This window comes from Lissotriton helveticus, chromosome 12 (assembly GCF_964261635.1).
Source record: "Lissotriton helveticus chromosome 12, aLisHel1.1, whole genome shotgun sequence".
In the NCBI taxonomy this organism is placed as follows: Eukaryota; Metazoa; Chordata; class Amphibia; order Caudata; family Salamandridae; genus Lissotriton; species Lissotriton helveticus.
Window position 1 is genome coordinate 168,253,037 of NC_136073.1, and position 18,709 is coordinate 168,271,745.

At 43.3% G+C, this 18,709-nt stretch overlaps 1 protein-coding gene and 1 long non-coding RNA gene across 2 annotated transcripts in view; one reads left to right on the top strand and one right to left on the bottom strand.

Annotated features, from left to right (window-relative positions):
• LOC144799010 (uncharacterized) overlaps positions 1–18,709 on the bottom strand; it is a 449,787-nt gene that overhangs the window by 298,188 nt on the left and 132,890 nt on the right. Inside the window, exon 3 of the mRNA XM_078670160.1 lies at positions 3,599–3,799. Within this exon, the coding sequence (XP_078526286.1) occupies positions 3,599–3,799 (201 nt within the window). The remainder of the gene's footprint in view (positions 1–3,598; positions 3,800–18,709) is intronic.
• On the top strand, positions 9,361–15,291 carry LOC144799012 (uncharacterized). Its single transcript, XR_013603725.1, has 3 exons — positions 9,361–10,922; positions 11,219–11,993; positions 12,180–15,291. It is a non-coding gene; the product is annotated as an uncharacterized LOC144799012 (long non-coding RNA).

Below are 18,709 nucleotides of genomic sequence, written 5' to 3' on the forward strand. Positions count from 1 at the left end.
GTAAAATTAACTTCCAATACCAGCAGCACTCAGTAGACTCCCCTATGTTCTGCTACATCTTCACCACAGAAGGCTAACATTCTCCATTCAAGATAAATATGAGGCGCTCTTGAATGCCATTTTCTTGGAATTGGAAATTCTGAATATGAAGCCTTTCATGTGTTGTGGGCTGAAGTAAATATGCATTGTGATGGGCTTTGGACATTAAAGGCTTGTTATATATTTTTAAAGGGTCCAAACGAAGATAACGAGAGAGATCCATGCGAGTCCAGCATCACTGTTCCACATCTGTGTACTCAAACTTCCAATCCTTGCTGTTACTTAAAAGCTCCATAATTTTACAATAATATCATTTTAGCAAATATCAAAGTTTTTTTCTAATCTTCCACTTAAATTTATGAGTAGATTTTTTTAAAAGTTGACAAAGTTATTTACTAACAGATCTCATATTTAAAAATAATACATTTGTACTCCAATGGGGAGAGAACTTTTTCATTGTCGGGTTTCTTATTATAGGATAAATATCAGTAAAACGGGGATGATGAACTGGAATGATGTAGAAGTCAACCCTAGTGGCTGGGAAATATCCTCTTAGAAACTTGGGGCCCTAATCACAAAATTATTCTGAGACAAAATCCTAACTTTACAAATTTGAGTATTCACTAAAGGCATTTAGTAGTAGTGAAGTTAAGATCCCTAACTTTACTACTACTAAATGCCTTTTGTGAGTACCCAGTCTACATCAGAATGTAATTTCCTTGTTTCACTATATGTTTTAAAAATATGGCACTCAAACTGACCTCACTTTAAACTATAATTTTCTTTTATGTTTTAGGTATCCCAAGTGAGAGGTTTTCCACATATTTGCTTTTCTTACTTGATTAGATGTATCAAGGATTTGGGTTTCCTGGAATATCAGGTAGGATAATGTTCAGGACAGCATAATGCTATTAGCTTCAAACTACCAAGCATCTACAGAGGCTGAGAAATGCACCTCTGTATTTTGACCTTGAAACGGCACCTGAATCATTTGGATCCAGCGATTCCCTAATTGGCCTTACATGTTAGAGATGGACACTGTGTTTTTACGAGTAAACATGGGTATCTGGCCATATATCTGGGCAATTGACTGCTTTGCTGAGGATAGATTTTAATCCAGCTGTTTCTTAATTTAATTATGTTTGTCAGCGATGTATTCTATTATGCCCAATTTCTTTAATTTGGTGGATGAGCATTAGACTCTGGAGAATAAGGATGGACATTTTTATTTACTGCTCACTAAACCTAAAACTTTTCTTGGTTTGTTCAACCAGTGACACTACCTTATGTATCCATACACTTTGTTAATTTGCAGTTCCAGATGGCCACATTTGATGCATTTATCAAGAGTGTCACCAATGTTTGCCTTTAAAGAATAAATAAATAGAATTATGGGCAAATTTGCCAAAGATTTATTAAAACTATATATGGAAATTTGGGAGGACATTTTAGTTGTACCCGAGCATTCCCTGTCATTGTTTTGGGGCAAGATTGATGTAAATATTCATTATTAGAGCACTCTCATTTCCTTTCAAGGTTTTAACAAATTTTACTAGTACAGCGAGTGCAAATAGGAGAACAAGGGTGATTTCCATTTCTTTAAGGCAGTGGACAACCAAAAAGTACTGCACCACACCTCCAGACATTTTTAACTGTTGTTGAATAGTTAAGTGCTGACCCAGCAAAGGTCTCAAAGCCAGGTAATGTGAGGGCTTTTATACACCAAGGGTCTAATTACAATGTTGGTCAGAAAGCCTCTGACCGCCAGTCATAAGCTTTTCAACCCGTGTCAGAGGCTTTCTGACTTGGTCAGTTCATTTGCGTTCTGACTGCCGAATTATGATATCGGCCGTCGAAGCAAAAACTGATTGGTCTTTCTGACGCAGTTTTGACCAGTTCTCGGAATCTCACAGTCGGTCGGAACTGCACCGTAATGCCCTACGGATAGCATTTCCGACCAAGGGATTACAATGTTGGTTCCAAACAGCCATTCCATGCTGGTCTTTCTGACATGGAAAGCGACTTTGGGGGCCCCTAGTAGAACCCTCTTGCTTCCACGCCATACAGCCCATGGTCGAGGGGGTACCTGGGTTACCCCCCTGTAAATCCCTGCACTATGTGGCGGGTACCATCGGGTGCCTGCCACAGCGTGCAGAAATTTCCACACCCCTATTTTTCTATGGGAGCCTTTATTACAGCCGGTGTATGACCGTAACACAAGCTCCCATAGAGAAAAGGAAGAATGCGATCAAACCGTGTTACGTCTCATCGTAATTAGGCGGTCGGAACCAATGGCCGGAGGTTGGTTGGTCCCGAGTCTGGGACCGTGTCGGACAGACGCTTTCCGACCAACATCGTAATAAGCCACTAAGTTTGTTAGTGCCATGCAATGTCAACCAAGGAATCAACCTCACTTTAATTCAATAATCTTTCCTGAAGTCCAACATTTCACACACACAAAAAATATGTGTAGTATTTTCAAGTCCAAAAATTTTGTAACATGCGCTTCCTTTCAATTAAGAAATATCCCAGCAAGGGGTTACTTTTAGAATTATAGGTGGATTTTAAATGCAGTCCAAGATTTTTTTCTTCAGCAGTCCAAAATGAATAATACTATATTTGTGATTGAATTAAACATGTCCATAAATTGATATGTAACTATTTTTACCCTTGACGCTCCTAAGAATCCATTATATACGTATTACTAGACAAGCAGCCAGCTAAATTATAAGGTCCCTCTATGTTATATACAATAGATGTGGGAATTCTGGAACATTTATCCATATTGTTAGCTCAATCTAAGGTATTTGAAGACTTCTGGGCAAAAACACTAGAGACGGTGTCCTAAATATTGGATGCATACATTGTGCCAGATATTTTTGATAATGTGTTTGGCAATAACTCCAGCAGGGCAATATTTTTGGGGCACAATATTTTTGTCAATCCATACATCTATCACGCCCACCATTCCCAATAACAATTGAACGCCTCGTCAGGGGTAGTTAGCCACATACAATTACACGTTGAACCACAATATTCAGGTGCCTTAGCAGCGAGCCAAAGGTGCAATAGCATGAATCTCCTTTTGCTCTGTAAGGTCACATTACAGTGGAAAATGCCAAATTGGGTGCTAACAGAAGTTGCGCCTATTTTGACTTTCCAGTCTGTGGACACATTTCACATCAAATCGGGGAATCATGATGCGCAGAGTCCTCTCTACGTGTTACTCCAAATTCGAGCGTTGTGTATATATCACAAGCATTATTTCAGTGCCAGGAAATAAAATAGTTTGTGGTACATCGTATATCAAATGTCAATTCCATTAATGCTTGAATCTGATGGCTATTATTATTATGATTATGATTGGCATAATTATTTTTTATAAATGTTGTCATGTTGTTAGATGTTGTATTACTCAAAGTAGAGAGTTCTCAGTTATTGCACATGCAGCTCACTCAGAGAACAAGGACATGCTTCTGTTCAAGCAGCTCTTCTGTTCATGCTGTGAATCCCTCAAGCTGTGACAGTCTTATAATAATGAATTCATAGCCTTGCTTACCGACTTCTATCTCATCCACGGGATATTGGCACACGTCCCCGTAGAAATCTTCGGTACATACACATTTATATGGATCCAAGGTCCCGTTGTTCTGGCACACCTTCAGGGGTTCTTCACAAGTTTTCCCACCATAACTAGGCGGGCAGTTGCATTTGTTGCCAGCGGTAGATAAAGTCCCTCCATTCTGGCATATCAGAGTGGCTGCAACAACAAAATAAATCACAGTGTTTTACGCACAGTCTTATAAAGCTAGCGAGACATATAGGCTCTTCAAGACATAACACCTACCCCCCCAACACCCCTCTGTTCCGCTCTTGAAAGATAAAATCATTGATTCTCTGGAAAGAAGTCTGAAATATTCCAAGCTCTGACCCCAATTTTCGTTTGAGACACTGCATTCAGGAGAGACCATTAATAACTCACCTAGAAACAGATGATAGCTAAAAATGTCACTTCTGAGTGTTCTCACACTCAACTCTAAACAATCAACTTGTACATTTTTTTAATTCACTTACATTAATGTATCGCCCCCTAATGTTAACTACAGAATTTAGAGTGCGGATTGGAAACCCCGTCAAAACGTGCCAGATATCATGTCTGCCATACTACAAGGGCCACGGGGCGTAATGCACTTACAATAAGGTAGAAGGGATATCTGCCAAAGTTTGGACCAGTCCGCCAACATCCAAATAAGACCCTTATTACTGGACAGTTTACAGCTGCGCCCCTCCATACATTTTAAGGCTCCCAGAAATTCTTGTTTGAGGCCTTTCTCAAGGGATGTTGCATGTTAAGTGATGCTGCATTCCGGTGGAAGGGAAACTTCTTTTCCTTTTGTACCCGTGTTGACTTCTGGAGTACTTTTCACGTCTCCCAGAAGACCACGTGGGGCAGGAATTTCCAGAAAAGCCCCTGCAGCTGACCTAGAAGCTCCCACAAACCAGCCTTAACTTTATGCAGAAATTCTTCTCAACATGCTCGAATAGAGGATTAGCCTAAATCTTGCATTATATAAACTGGATGTTAAAAGAATAACTGGATTGTCCAGGACTACAGTCTGACAGCAACTCCTAGTTGTTTAAAGTTGTTCTTACCTCTACCTGGAAATGCTCTATAATGCATTATTCGCCTTCTTCAGCCACAATTGGCTTTCTGATTTGGTATTTAACCCTGTGTTCACATATATTTCAACAAATCTAGCCACCTTTGGCATCTGCAAACACAGTGGTTTTCCTTACCCGCATAGGACAATCCCCATTGACCTGACCACCAATTGAGCGGTGCGTGAACAGGTCTAGTGCCAATATAAGCAAAATTATCGTTGTCTTTTACAACAATGCGGGTATTTTAGCAGCATGCCTCTTCACCTTGAATGAGTACTCTATCTAAAGGAAGAAAGATAGGACAACAGCACACAGTAAAATAAAGGCTCCATAAGGTAATCACAAGGTTCGTGGAAACTTTTTACGCCGCTATAGAGTAGATGCACATACAAATTACAGAATTACACTTTGGTTAGACGGTACCAAAAATGAATGGAGAAATGGAAGAATGTAAGGGTGTTTGATAGAATGATTATCAAATTCCTGGGTGCACTGTGGGGCATTTTCTCAGCTTAAAAAAAGATTTTTCTTTATTTAAGATTGATTCTATGATATTGCCACTATGTTTTCCTCCCTCCATGCTCTGTTGTTTTTTGGGGCTATTTATTCACAGATCATCTCTGTGCCCCCAAAGAAGGTCCTTGGTCTGTGAACCACCAACAGCGAAACAAGAGTTGACACCAGTGACATAGCCTTTGGAACACTGTCTCAAAAGAATGTATGAAAAATATAAAATACATTTTACATATTTGAAACAAGACAAGTAAGCAGAAAACAATACATATGTCTAGATATGAAAACAGAAATGATCTGTGAGAAATTACAGTACATTTTTATTTGTTTAAATAAGGCATCACAATTAGTGATGATTTCTTCCTTCCATGGGTACACATATTTGATGGTTTTATAGTGTGGAAAACTGAATTGCTTTGGATGATGGGCATGTGTGATATGTGAGTGTGATGAAATATAATTGTTGAAGGTTGAGAGAATTATAATTGTCTTATCATGAGTTGTTTTTCTAAAAATGCACACTTAAAACAGAAATGAAGAACTTAAAAGGAAAATTAATATAAATATAAATAAAGTATATTTGAGAAAATCTTTACTGTATTAAAAGTCTTCTGTGGCCTATATATACTGTTGACTCCATTGTAAAGAATTATTTGCAGGTGAGTTTTCGCTTTTTTCATTCCCCTACCCACTCCAATATCAGTGTCTCTTAGCGGGGTAGCGCTTTTCTAGACATCACTTTACCACTGTTACCCTTGCTAAAGTGATTGCGCTCTCCCCCTTAAACATTGTAACATTGCCTTCAACCCAATTGGCACATTTAATTTATTTGTACCTGAGGCCTGTACATTAAATGCTTTTTCATTGTGGCACCCACTCAAGGAGCCTTTTAAACATGCCTCAGGTCTGTCAATGCAGTCTGTGTGTACAGTTTTAACATGCTATTTCGACCTGTCAAAATGAATTTTTTCCACGTCTAAACCTTCCTTTTTAATTCATGTATGTCACTCCTAGGATAGGCCATTAACAGCTTTTAAGACAGGGTGCAGTGTATTTAAAGAGTTAGACATGCACTTTTAGATTTAACTAGCAGCCCGTCCAGACCTTGTCCAGGAGCAATCAGGCTTCAGGGCCCCCACCCGCCCCGGCCCCCGCCTGCCCCGACATTGTCCGTGGGTCCCCCGGAGTAGCAGCCCGTCCGACCTTGGCTTCAGGGCCCCCGTCCGCCCTGATATTGTCCGTGGGTCCCCCGGAGCCTTACCTCATCCGCTGCACCGCCCCGCGCTCCTATGTTCACCGGTCCACCGCTCCTCCCCGCCTGTCTGCCGCTCCTCCCAGCCTGTCCCCAGCTCCTCACCGCCTCTCCCCACCTGTCCGCCGCTCCTCCCCGCGCTCATGTCCGTCGCTCCTCCTCGCGCTTCTGGACGCCGCTCCTCCCCGCGCTCCTAATGTGAGCACGCACGTCGCGGCCGGCGCTACTTCCATGGGACTACTTTTTTTTCTCGTACATTTTTTAAATAACTTATATTTTTTTAATTTATATAGCCTATGTCCATCTGCACACCCTGACAATTACAACGATGTATCAGGTGTGTGTATTGGCGCGTTGGTTCCCGAGTATACCAGCCTCAAAGGTTCAAAGTTCTTCCTTTATAATAGTAGTATAGATTGTCCTAGTAATGAAAAGCTCTAAACATTATATTTTACTAATGCAAGGCTTCCTCTCCCATAGGTTAACATTGGGTTACCTTACTACATTTAATAAGTGATAACTTGTAATTAGTAGCAGGTAGGTTATTTCACGTTTGGTGTCTAAAGAATTGTTATTTGAAACCCACTTTAATGGCAATGGCAGAATTTAGGTCCCAATTCTGAAAATACCACTTTTAGAAAGTTGACATTTTCTTGTCCCAACAATTTGGTGCCTGCAGCCTGTATCCTGGGTCACATGACTAAGTACATCTAGCAGTTACTCTGTGTTTGTTGTTCCCAGACTTTGAGACAAAGGGGTAATAGGTTTTTTGAAGATGGGCCATCTCTGACTTGGTAGTGTGCCAGAGCTCTTACCTGTCACACTTGCTCATCACAAATATTCTGTCTCTGCACACTCACAAAGGGTTTCACCCTAGTCTTTAGTGTCCCTAGCCTTGGGGACAGAAAAGGCTCCAACCACCAGGAACTATGTACCTGGATTGTACCTGCTGTGAGTCTTGTCCTCAAGTGGCGCCAACACAGTCCTGGATCATTGGAAGTGGGACTGAAGGTGCTCTGGTCTTTTGGGTAGAACACATACAGCACAACTCATCTCCTTGCAGCTCCCCATTTGAAACACTGCTATGTGATGCATCTGTGATGCAGATCTCCACATTCCTTCAGAACAGCCACTGCGTGATGCCTACTCAAAGCAGAACCTCCCATTGCAGCCCTAAAACTCCTCGAAACCACTGATGCACGACACACTCTCAATGCAGCACCTTGCATCGCAGCTCCACGGAATTGCCTCTGTGGATGCATCCTCAACACAGGACCTCATGTCACACCCCATAGCTCATGGGAACAACTGCTGAGCAACGCGTCCTCAAAGAAGGAGTTAAGCTACTTTGTTAAGCGGGCCTAGCTTGGTCCCTGTATCAGTCCTGGACGGGTGCAAAAAGATAACCACAGCTGGCTTATTGTGCTTTTAAGCAGTACACATTACCTAAATATTTAAAATTGCAAATCTCTGGCTTAACTGATTGGATTTTTTGTTGCTTTGATGTCAAATAATGTAATACTTTTTAATCTATTTTTCTAAATTGTTGTGGGATTTTTCTTGTGGTGTGTTTTTACTTTATTACTGTTTGTCTTATGCCTAAATACTTTACACTTTGCCTCTAAGTTAAGCCTGCATGCCTTTGTGCCATTCTATCAGAGTGTTAAGCACAGGTTAATTTGGGGTTTGATTGTGTTTCACCCTGACAAGAACTGTGATCGCTGCTTGAGTAGGGTTTCACCCCCCTCAACCAGTAACCCAAGTTCCTACATGGACTGGCTTCTCTTTAAGGAGAAGGATGCCTAGAGGAATATTTGTGCCACTGTGCCTTGTATATAGTATAAAACAAGCTCAAAATGTTCCCTTATTTGCATTGAGACCATCCCCAGCTTCATCCACATTGTAAAAGGAGTTGCAGAAGCAGCTGTGACCTCTTTACTACTTCTACAGTAATAAGTGCCCAGGGGACGTAACGACCACTGCTGGCTAGTGCAGTTTCTGCACCTTTTTCTGCACAGATTGGAGTGAAATTGGGAGTAAATCCACCTATCTGCCTCCCGGGGGGGGGCAAAAGTCTGTTGGAGCTTTTGGGTTTTGAAGATATGCCCAACAGAACATTTCACCCCCACACCTCCTGCTTTTTCATATTCCCCCGGCATCTAGTGAGCTTTTCCGACTGTAAGAAATTGAAGTGTTAGTTGAGTGGGTGAGAATCCACCTCAATTAATAATCACAATCCTTGTCATAGTGAACCACTAAAGTCACTAAATAAATCTGTGCCTAACCCACTGGTAATTCTTGGCACAAAGCAGTCAAGTTTAACTTAGAGGCAATATGTAAAATATTATTGCAGCACTCAAACAGCAATAAAGCGTCATACACAGCACAAAAAGAATCACAAACCAATTTACAAAAATGTAGCACATTTTACTACACAAAATGACAATAAAACAACAAAACTCCAATCCGTGGAATCAGAGATGTGCATTTTTAAAGTATGGATTAGAAATAGCACCAAAAAGCACAAAGAGCCAACAGAGGTTATCTGGTTGCACTAGACGGGGCCAAATTCAAAGGTTAGGGCTGACAGAAATAAACTGCCATTCGGATACAAGGACCAGGTTTCTTCTTCCTGGTGAAAAATTTACTTTCAGACTAAAACAACTTTTTGGAGAAAAGTTGTCGAGGCAAGCTGCAAACTGGATCTGATGCGGGGCTAGGTGGCAACAGGTTACTAACAGTGTAGTCCAGACAGAAAGTGTGCAAAACTTTATACATCCTAGCATTTGCAGTTTGGACAGGAGGAGTGCATTCTAACACCAGCCAAAGGTGCAGGACCTGGGGGTACCATTTGGGAGTCAGGACTCAATCCAAGAGAGAGTAGAAGCAGGGTCCAGGGTGGGTCCAGTTGGTCCAGGTCAGCTGTACAGTTGCAGGGAACGGCCTGTTGGAAGCTTGTTTTGTCCTGTCGCTCAAATATGAGTTCAGCCAACTTACCCTTGGAGTCAATTCTGGGACCCTGGGTTCAAAGAAAGCAGGTCCAGTCTTCCTTCAGGTTTCAGTCAGCAGGATAATTCTTCTTCTGATCTTCGCAGGTCCTGGAATGTTCTGAGGAGGGGTCGATGGGGTCACATTTTATGTACAGTGCCAGCCTATGGGTCGAAGGCAAGCCTTTGTCCAACCATCAAATCCGTTCTCGTAAGGTCTTCTACTGCCTCTTGGTTTGGTTCCAGCCTCACTAGAGAGACAAAGGGGAGATAGGCTTGGTGTGCGCTCCATCTGCTCATGACATGGTAGGCATTCCTTAAATCTCAGGAAATGGGCTGGGCACAGTTCCTCAGGCCAGGAGTCCCCCATCACATTCCCAGGGCCCAGTGTCTACTGTCTGGGACCAATACACATCTCACCACAGGAGAGTCATCAGGGGTTAGGTGACAGCTGGGCACTGGCTGGAAAGTATTTTAGTTTTAAGCAGGAAAGTTGCAACTTTCTAAAAGTTTTATTTTCAAAATAATCATCTAAAATACAACTTGATTATTTTAGTGATATTTTAAATTACTATTAAAGTAAATCCTTGAAACATTGTTCTAGCTATTCAGAAAACAGAATTTGTCACTTATTAAAAGTAACAGTGTAACCCATTGTTAAACTGTGGGAAAGCCAGCCTTGTCACTTTGAACAACAACTTTGTCGATTTTGCACTGACAGGACACATAAAAACACTGATTATGCATATCCTAGTTTTTACATACCATACACCCCGGCCTATGGGCTTTAATTGCCTACCTTAGTGGTGACTTATAAGTATGTTTAAGCTAGATAAAAGTTTGTTTTACCAGGTCAAAATGGCAGTTTTAAAACTGCCCACGTGGGCAGGAACAACAGGCCTGGATATGTTTTACAGACTACTTTAGCAGGTGGCGCAATGAGTGCTGAAGCCCACTAGTAGCATTTAATTTACAGGTCATGGGTACATGTAATACCATATACTAGGAACTTATTAGTAAATGAAATGTGCCAATTGGGTATATGCCAATCTTACCATGTTTAAAAGGGAGAGCACAAGTTCTTTACCAGTGGTTCGCAAGAGTAAAGTGCTGAGTCCTATGGCCAACAAAAACTGGTTCAGAAAAAGAAGGCAACATTCTGGGGGAATGCTGCACAAAAGATGTTTTTTCAAAAGCTGACCCCCAGGGGGCATACTGTGAGTAAATCGCCTAATTTTTCCCAAGGTGACAGAAATACTGTTGGGGCTTTAGGGGTGGGGGTAGGGCCCAATATCTCAAAAAAAAATTAAATAAAAGATTTCCGTTGCTTCCAGTTGGGTTTCTGCTCCCCAGAGGAGTAGGACATCTTTTGGAGCTTTAGTGGTGAGGAGTACGTTCAGAAGGCAGGACAAGCTAGTCATAACTCCATTTTGTTTATAAAAAAAAAAACAGCCTTGGTGAGTAGGGATGTATGACATTACAACACATGCTTTTACATCGCATGCCTTTACAACGCAAGTATTACAACGCAGTCCATTACAACGCATAGTGCTTTGGGGTGCTGGATAGTGAATAGTTTAATTTACTATTCCAACTCCAGTCCCCATGGACACTAGGGAAGGTTATTGGATAGTAAATTAACCTATTTCCTATCCTAGAGCGCCCCCCAGAGCAATGCGTTGTAATAGTTTGCGTTGTAATGGTTGCATTGTAAAGGCTCTGCGATGTAAAATTTGCGTTGTAAAGGTTGTTTACTGGTGAGTAGGTAACTTTCTGTCCCCTTGATGTTGGCAGATTAGGGGTCCACCCATCCATTCTGCCCCGAGTGGGCAGTAAGATTTTGGAGGCCTTCTGTGGGTGAGAGGAGTAGCTTGCTATGCCTGGTGGGGCTGTTCCCCCAGCTTCCACAGCCTGGGGATGTCTAATGAGCTTTGTGTCCTTCAAAGGGAAGGCAGAATCGAGATAAACTCCACAATCTAGTGGTGGGGAGGGGACAAATGGCCTGATGGTATGATAGGCCAACCAACACCCATTTTTTCAATTAACAATCCCTGGGGTCTAATTTGATTCCTTCCCCTCCACTCGCTATAGCGCAGATTTGTTAATCCCTAATCTGCCCTACCTGAGAGGTGACAGAAAGACTTTTGAGTTCGTTGGTGAATAAAGGAAGCAATTTCCAAATCAGGAGGTGCCACTCTCTACCTTTCAGAGTCCTGGTGGTCGAATAGGATTTATAACAGCCCCCATAGGAGGGTAGATTTTGGATAAATCCACAGATGCGCCCTGTGGGCGAAAAGTCTGTTAGGGGATATAGTGCAATGTCATGGCAAGATGCGGCCAACCCCGTTATGAGAAAGTCAGAAAAAACTCCAATCTGCCCTACAGGGGACAGATAGACTGTTGGAGCCTTGTCGGGGGAAGGCTGTAAGTGGCCATGTCTTGGAAGGCGCTCATCCTTCAAAGTCATCCCTAATGGCTACTGGATGGATTCCAGCACGGGAAGCAAACTCTTGAAGAACTGCCCAAGCAGGGATCCATTAGTGAGAGATACTAATGGAAAGGTGAGATTCTACTCTTTCCAACAGTACCTCTTCCATGGTAACTGGTGCTCGGGGTCGCTGAGATAAGCCACAAGAACTGGTCACATTGAAAGCAGCTGGAGCCTTCAGTTTCTAAAGCAGTGGTGGCTTGAGTCACTACTTAAACAAAACACCTCGGGCTACGAGGAAAGCTCTTGCCTTACAACTCTTGTTTAAAGCTTATGAAGGAAGTCTCTCGGTGCAGCAACACAAGGGGTTTGCTTCCTTTATGTGGAGGGTGAGGCTTTATCATCCACTACACCGGGAAGTTAGTGTGGAGAACGTCTTGTGGTCAAAACTAAAGAGGCTAAAATAGCTACTGAGCACGCTGTTCCAGCGAGTTCTCCTGACTCACTGTGTGGGACATCTGCGCACTGCAGGGAAGGGTCATTGTAGGGCTCCTCTTTCCCCTGCCTGATCACTTTAGGCTCTCCTATGGCCTTGGCATGCTCTTACTCCATGACGGATTGGAAAGCCCATGATCTCCTCTATGCCCACACCTGCACAGGTCTGAAGAGCTGTTCTCCCTCACAGAGCCAATCTGGAAGGTATGCCTGCTCCCCTGGCAATTATGATCTTCTTCTGCAGCTTCTCCTATTTGAACGGAGCTCCAGGACAACACTTCCGACAGTGCCAACTTCCTGGCTGGCCCCCCTGCAGGACCCAAAAGTCAACAATCTCCGCTGTGGTGAAATCAAGATCCTGCTCAGCATAAGACTTTAAGCGGTGCAGCCCTAGACCTCCAATGCACCCTTCAACTTTTTCAAGAGTTGCACAGGAGCAGCAGAAAAAAAGTATATCTCTCTGGCCCTAATGTGTAATTTTAAATGGGTCTTTTGATTTCAGATTTATGATGTGAGTTACGATGTAATTTGTCGGGCCCTTTGCAGTTATCATTTTTGGTATTTGAAACACAGGAAAAATATGCAAGAATCAGCACAGGAACACTGACAGCTGCAAGTTATTCCCAGACTTAGCAGCAACCTTGGCAATGGTACTTCAAAGTAGGGGAAAAGCTAAGAATTGTAATGGGCCACTCATAATGAGGGCCTTAATGTGTAAAATCTTGAATTGTCTCTGATTTTCTTCAGGGATAAACATCATCCTTTGCTGCCAAGACAGATTTGCACTGAATAAATATCAGTGGACACAAGCAAGTTGCAGTGGATGATGTTGTGTAAAGCTGCCAGCATTTCTGTGATTGTGACTCCAAGTAGGAAGCTGCCCACTTTCAAAAGGATTTCTTTCTCAGCAACCCCCTCATTTGTATTATACAGTGATCTAAACTAAATTGGAGTGAGATCCCACTCACTGACCTTGATTGACTGTTATGCTGAGCCATGTGCAGGCTTCATCTTTCTCGTTTTTGTCTGTATTTTACCTTTAAGTGTAAAGTACCACAGAACCCTTTCCAATCCCCACTCTTTTGAACTTTTAGGTGTTACCTAAGGACAACCTGTCTCACACATTTGGATGTTTGTTTCATGCATGTGCCGATGATATCCATGCTATCAGATGTTTGGATGGCAATGAGGATGACACCGATCAGTGTTTCCATAGGTGCATTCCAGTTTGAATGTAGCCAAATGCACCTAACAAAACACAGGTTCTCCATGACCAAATCTATTTAGTCATCAACAAAGACCCTCATTAAAAGGTGGCAGATAATCTCCTGCTCCTGAATAGATCGGAATTACAAATTTTGGGATAAAAAATACATCACACAATGAATTTCAGCAGATAAAACTGCCAATATTTATAGGTGGGAGAATTGATTGTAAATATTGGGATATTTGGAGTTTGAATCCGTAAATGATGTCCAATTTTAAAGGTACATTTGTAATAGGATATTATGGCTTCCAATATGTAATGGCAATATTGAAAAATGACTTCTAACACCACACAATATATAGGCTATAGGGCCACAGCCACTAAATCTCTCTTCCTTAACCAGGGCCACTGGATTTATGCGATTTTGTGGGCTCAGCTTTTTTGTATAAATGAGAATTTCTCTCATTTGCCAAATAATCCATAATCTGCTGCATTATCTACAGATTTTAAGAGAAAAAATGGTTACTAGCTCAAATGGAACAAAGGTTAATAAACAGATGGCAATTTGTTCTCATGCTATTGAAGGTTCCTAGACCTGTCGTCCTTTGGGTGCTCTTCCCCCAAACGTCTTTCAGTTCAAGTCAACTTTTTGCAGAATCTTTTTGTTGGCCTTAGGACTCTGAGCACATTACTCACTGCTGATGAGTGCTAAAGTGCATGTGTTTCTTCCCTAAACATTTGTGTAATTGGTGTATACATGATTGGCATATTTAATTTACTTATAAATCCCTTGTAAAGTGGTATACCATATCCCCAGGGCCTATAAGTTAAATGTTACTAGTGGACTTGCAGCACTAATTGTGCCATCCTCAGTAGAAGGCTATCAAACCTGTCCCAGGCCTGCTATTGTAGTGCTTATGTCTGCAGTTTACTACCACGTCGACTTGTCGTTTACAACTACTTGTCAAGCCTTAAGCTCCCCTTTAACTACATATAAATCACCCCTAAGGTAGGCCCTAGTTAGCCCTAAGTGCAGGGCACTATGCAAGTAAAAGGTAGTAAATGTACTTTTATGTTTTGCATGTCCTGGTAGTTCAGACACTACGGGTTTGCAACTAAAGCTCTGCCTGAAGAACTGCTGTGCTGCTAAATTGCTCTAAATTAGACTGCTGATCTGGAAGGTATGCTTTTCTGCTTGTTGCCCTGCTGCCTGCTGCTCTCTGACTTTGCTGAAGGAGAACTGGACTCTGCCGTCACTCTGAGTGAGCTCCAAGGGTTTGCTGGATTGCCTCCTGTTTCTTGAAACTCAGGGACATCAAAGTCTCTACCCCTGCTCCTGTGCCTCTTTCACTGCATCACTAACTTCAATGCATCTCCTGTCTGCATGTAGTAGGACCGGAGCATTTACCTGGTTGCAAGAGTAAAATCAGCCCATCACATTGGAACCAGCACTTTGCTTCCCAAGATCGATGCATCAGACAGAGTTCCTGGCAGATGCAGCTAGGAGAGATTGACACATCCCCTCTAGAAATTCAGTCCATTGCTTGATGCCTCTCGACGCCGGGCACCCATCTACGGAACCGATGCATTGCCATCAGTGTGTGGAGAAAATCAATGAATCCTCGACCTACAGGACCCTCATCGATGCATCTCACTATGCATCTTGTTGTTGTAGCCAGTAAAGGTATTTTGTTCACCAGGGTTTGCGTGGGTCCTGTAGCCGGATTTTGCTCCATTGCGGTCAGCCCGACCTCTTTCGTTTGCCCTTTCCAGCATAACCTCAAGTAACCTCTAAACCGCTATTTGCTTCTAAAAGCTATTTCACTTATTCTTTTGAAATTCAATATCTCAACTTCTACACATTGTAGTTTTGTCATTTTGGTTTTGCTGTGTGTTGTGCTTGGCCCTTTTTGACTAAAGTTCCCTAAACTTTTTGCCTTCCTCCTAGACCTTTTTTCTAACATGGCGTTGCCAACTTAGATGCCTTGGGCACTTTGCCACTGCTGGTCAGTGTCAAAGTGCAAGTGCTCCCTATATAAAGTGTAATGGTAATTGGTTATCCATAATTGGCATGTTTGTCTTACTAGTAAAGTGCACTATGTGTGCCAGGGCTGGTGATACGAATGCTACTAGTGTGCCTGCAGTACTAATTGTGCACCAGTAGCCTTAAAAAAAGATCTCAGGCCTGCCACTGCAGTGCCTGCACGCAGTTTGTTAAACTGCCTTGTTGTCCTGACAAGTGCACCCACTTGCCAGGCCTTACCCTTCCCTTTTTATGCACATCATACACTCATATGGTAGCCCAAGGTACCCCCTGGGCAGGGTGCAGTGTATGTGAAAGATAGGACATGTACTAAGGTGTGTAAAATGTCCTGACAGTGAAATACTCTCCATTTTGCTTTCCACTGTTGCAAGGTCATTTGGCCCGTAGGACAGAATCATGGAGGCTATGTAATATGTTTCCAGCCTATCTTCCTATAGGCTTAAGATGGAGAGGTGACGTTTAGTGTGCCTGAACTCACAATTTAATAACACATCTTTTTGTGGGGGTGGTTTTTGAATTGCGTGTTTAGAAACCACTTTTTTAGAAGTGGCTGTTTTTTTGTTCTAACAATTCTGTGTATCTCTGCCTGGTTGGATTGACTGTCTGGATTTGAATGCAATAGGATCTGGGAAATATCTTGACCCAGGGGAGGATTAGGTGAGACAGCCATGGCTGACATGCATTGAGTGTAGGGGGGAGGAGTAGCCCCTGGAGGGGAAGAGGCCTGGGATGCTGCCATAAAACAATGGCTCCATCTCCTGCTGAGTGATTGAGGACCCAGCCCCCACTATCAAAGGAAGAAGGGTCACTGGCAGGGAGACCCCCAGAATTGGTTTGGACAGGGGTCAGTGGCCCCTGAACACGAAGACTTCAAAGACATTTAGGGGTATAACTATGAGAGCGTGGAATGAGACTGTGGAATGCTCTTCCTTTGGAGCTTAGGCAACTTAATACTCTATCCAGTTTTAGGAAGAGGCTGAAAACCATTCTATTTCCAAGGGCCTAGATTCTGTTCTGTTTTTCCCCTTGTCTTTTCTTCGCCCCTTCTGTTCGGCCAATCTAAGCGCCAGGATACCATTTGGGTGACAGTTTAGCGCTATACAAAATTCCCTTACATTACAGAGCTGAAACCCCTGAATGTTTGACTGATCTAGACTGAAAAGGATTGAAACTACTTTGTGATCAAGAGGAACCTCTGCCTAGGAAGAAACAACTGAAGAGACTGAAGGAAAGGACTGACCCCTGCTGTGTGTTCTGGGGCTGGCCTGCAGTTTGCTGATTTAACCAAGGAGAGGCTAAGGGACCTTGCTGTGTGCTGTGTCTCCCTGCTTGAAAGGACTTTGCTGTGTGCTCCGTCCTAAAGTAACTTGTCCCAAAGGGCCCAAGGAGAGCTGGCTCCCTGTTGTGGAAACTCAGGAACATAAACGTTTCCAAGTGTGTCTCAGCGACGCTGTGTGCATGTGCTTTTTGCAGCCTGAGACCTTTGTAAGAACTGCCCTGTGATTGTGTGCACCCAGAGTCCAAGTGAGTCTCAGCGACGCTGTGTGCGTGCTCTTCGCTCAGCCTGAGACCTTCGTGAGGATTGCCCTGTGATCGTGGGTACATGGAGTCCAAGTGAGTCTCAGCGAAGCTGTGTGCGTGTGCTTTGTGCAGCCTGAGACATTCGCGAGGATTGCCCTGTGATCATGTGCACCCGGAGCTCAAGTGAGTCTCACCGACACTGTGTGTGTGTGCCCTGTTGGAGCCTGCCTGGGACCTTCGTGAGAATTGCCCCCTGACTGTGTGTCCTGGAGCAGTCTGGTACTCTGCTTCGATCGACAGAGTGAAAAGAAGTGCTGCGATCATTGCCATTGGCCTGGACCGGCACCCCCAGAGGAGCTATACCATCCATCCCGGGCCTGCCTTTGCCAAGGAGAGACCTCGAACCATCCCCGTCGGGGGGGGCCGAGTTCCACTGCCCAAGATCAATGAAGTCGTACCAGAGGCCCAAGGCGCGAGGAGAGTGAGATCACACCCCCCAGGTAATGCTCAGCGAGCGTGCGCGTGTCGCCGCCTGGGGCGGGGTGCGGGCTACAGGAGAAACGCTCTCGGCCTTTCCCATCTTTGCAGCGCGAGCCTCCGCTCAAGCACGTATCGCAGCCCGTACACGTCGAGGAGTGGTAGTAGCGGGACCGGAGTGTGGAACCGCACTTTGGTTTCCATCATAGCAGTGTTGGGGGCATGTTTTGGCAGTAGCTGACCACAAGTCAGTAAGGGTGGCATAGAGACCGTGCAGGGCACCGCGATTGCTACCGAAGTATCTTATTTTTGCATTACGAACTACCTGATTGTTGCATTACGAACTGCCTTATTTTTGCATTACGAACTTCTTGATTGTTGCATTACGAAGTGCCTTATTTTTGCATTACGAACTGCTTGATTGTTGCCTTACGAATTACATTATTTTCGCATTACAAACTGCCTGATTGGTGCATTACGAGTTGCCTGATTCTTGCATTACGAACTGCATAGCATTGCATTAGGATTGCAATAGATCATCGCAAATGGCTCATTAATAAGGAGATACGCCTAGTTGTTCACTCAGAGGTGGCAGAGTTTGGCCAGAACTCCACATTACAAGCATACCGCAGGCTGGCCAAAACTCCGCAAACTCTGTCGGCGGAGTGCAATTTATCGCCCGCCCATAGCCTTCACTTCAAATAGCTCGATAATCACCAGGCATGTATTGGCAGTTGTGTCTTTACTTGCCTTCCTCAGTGACTTTAGAAAACTGCCCAGCAATATTCAGTGGCAGCTTTTAGGATATAATTTAAAAAACGGATTTTAACAGTGTAATCAGAAGCTGAACCTTTTAATCAATCTGGTCTCTACTAAAAACCTGGTAACGGTGACTGCGGGTTTTCTAAACTATTTCAGTTATAAACTGTTTCATTCGTCCATTCAAACTACATCAAATATTTTAAATACTCCAAACATTTTAGTGTACAGCGGAATTGCCTGGCTCATCCTCAGGTGTGAAAGTGGTTTTAACTTTTATTGTGCTCTCGACAATCCAAGTTTGTAGCACGACCCTCCTGCGAGC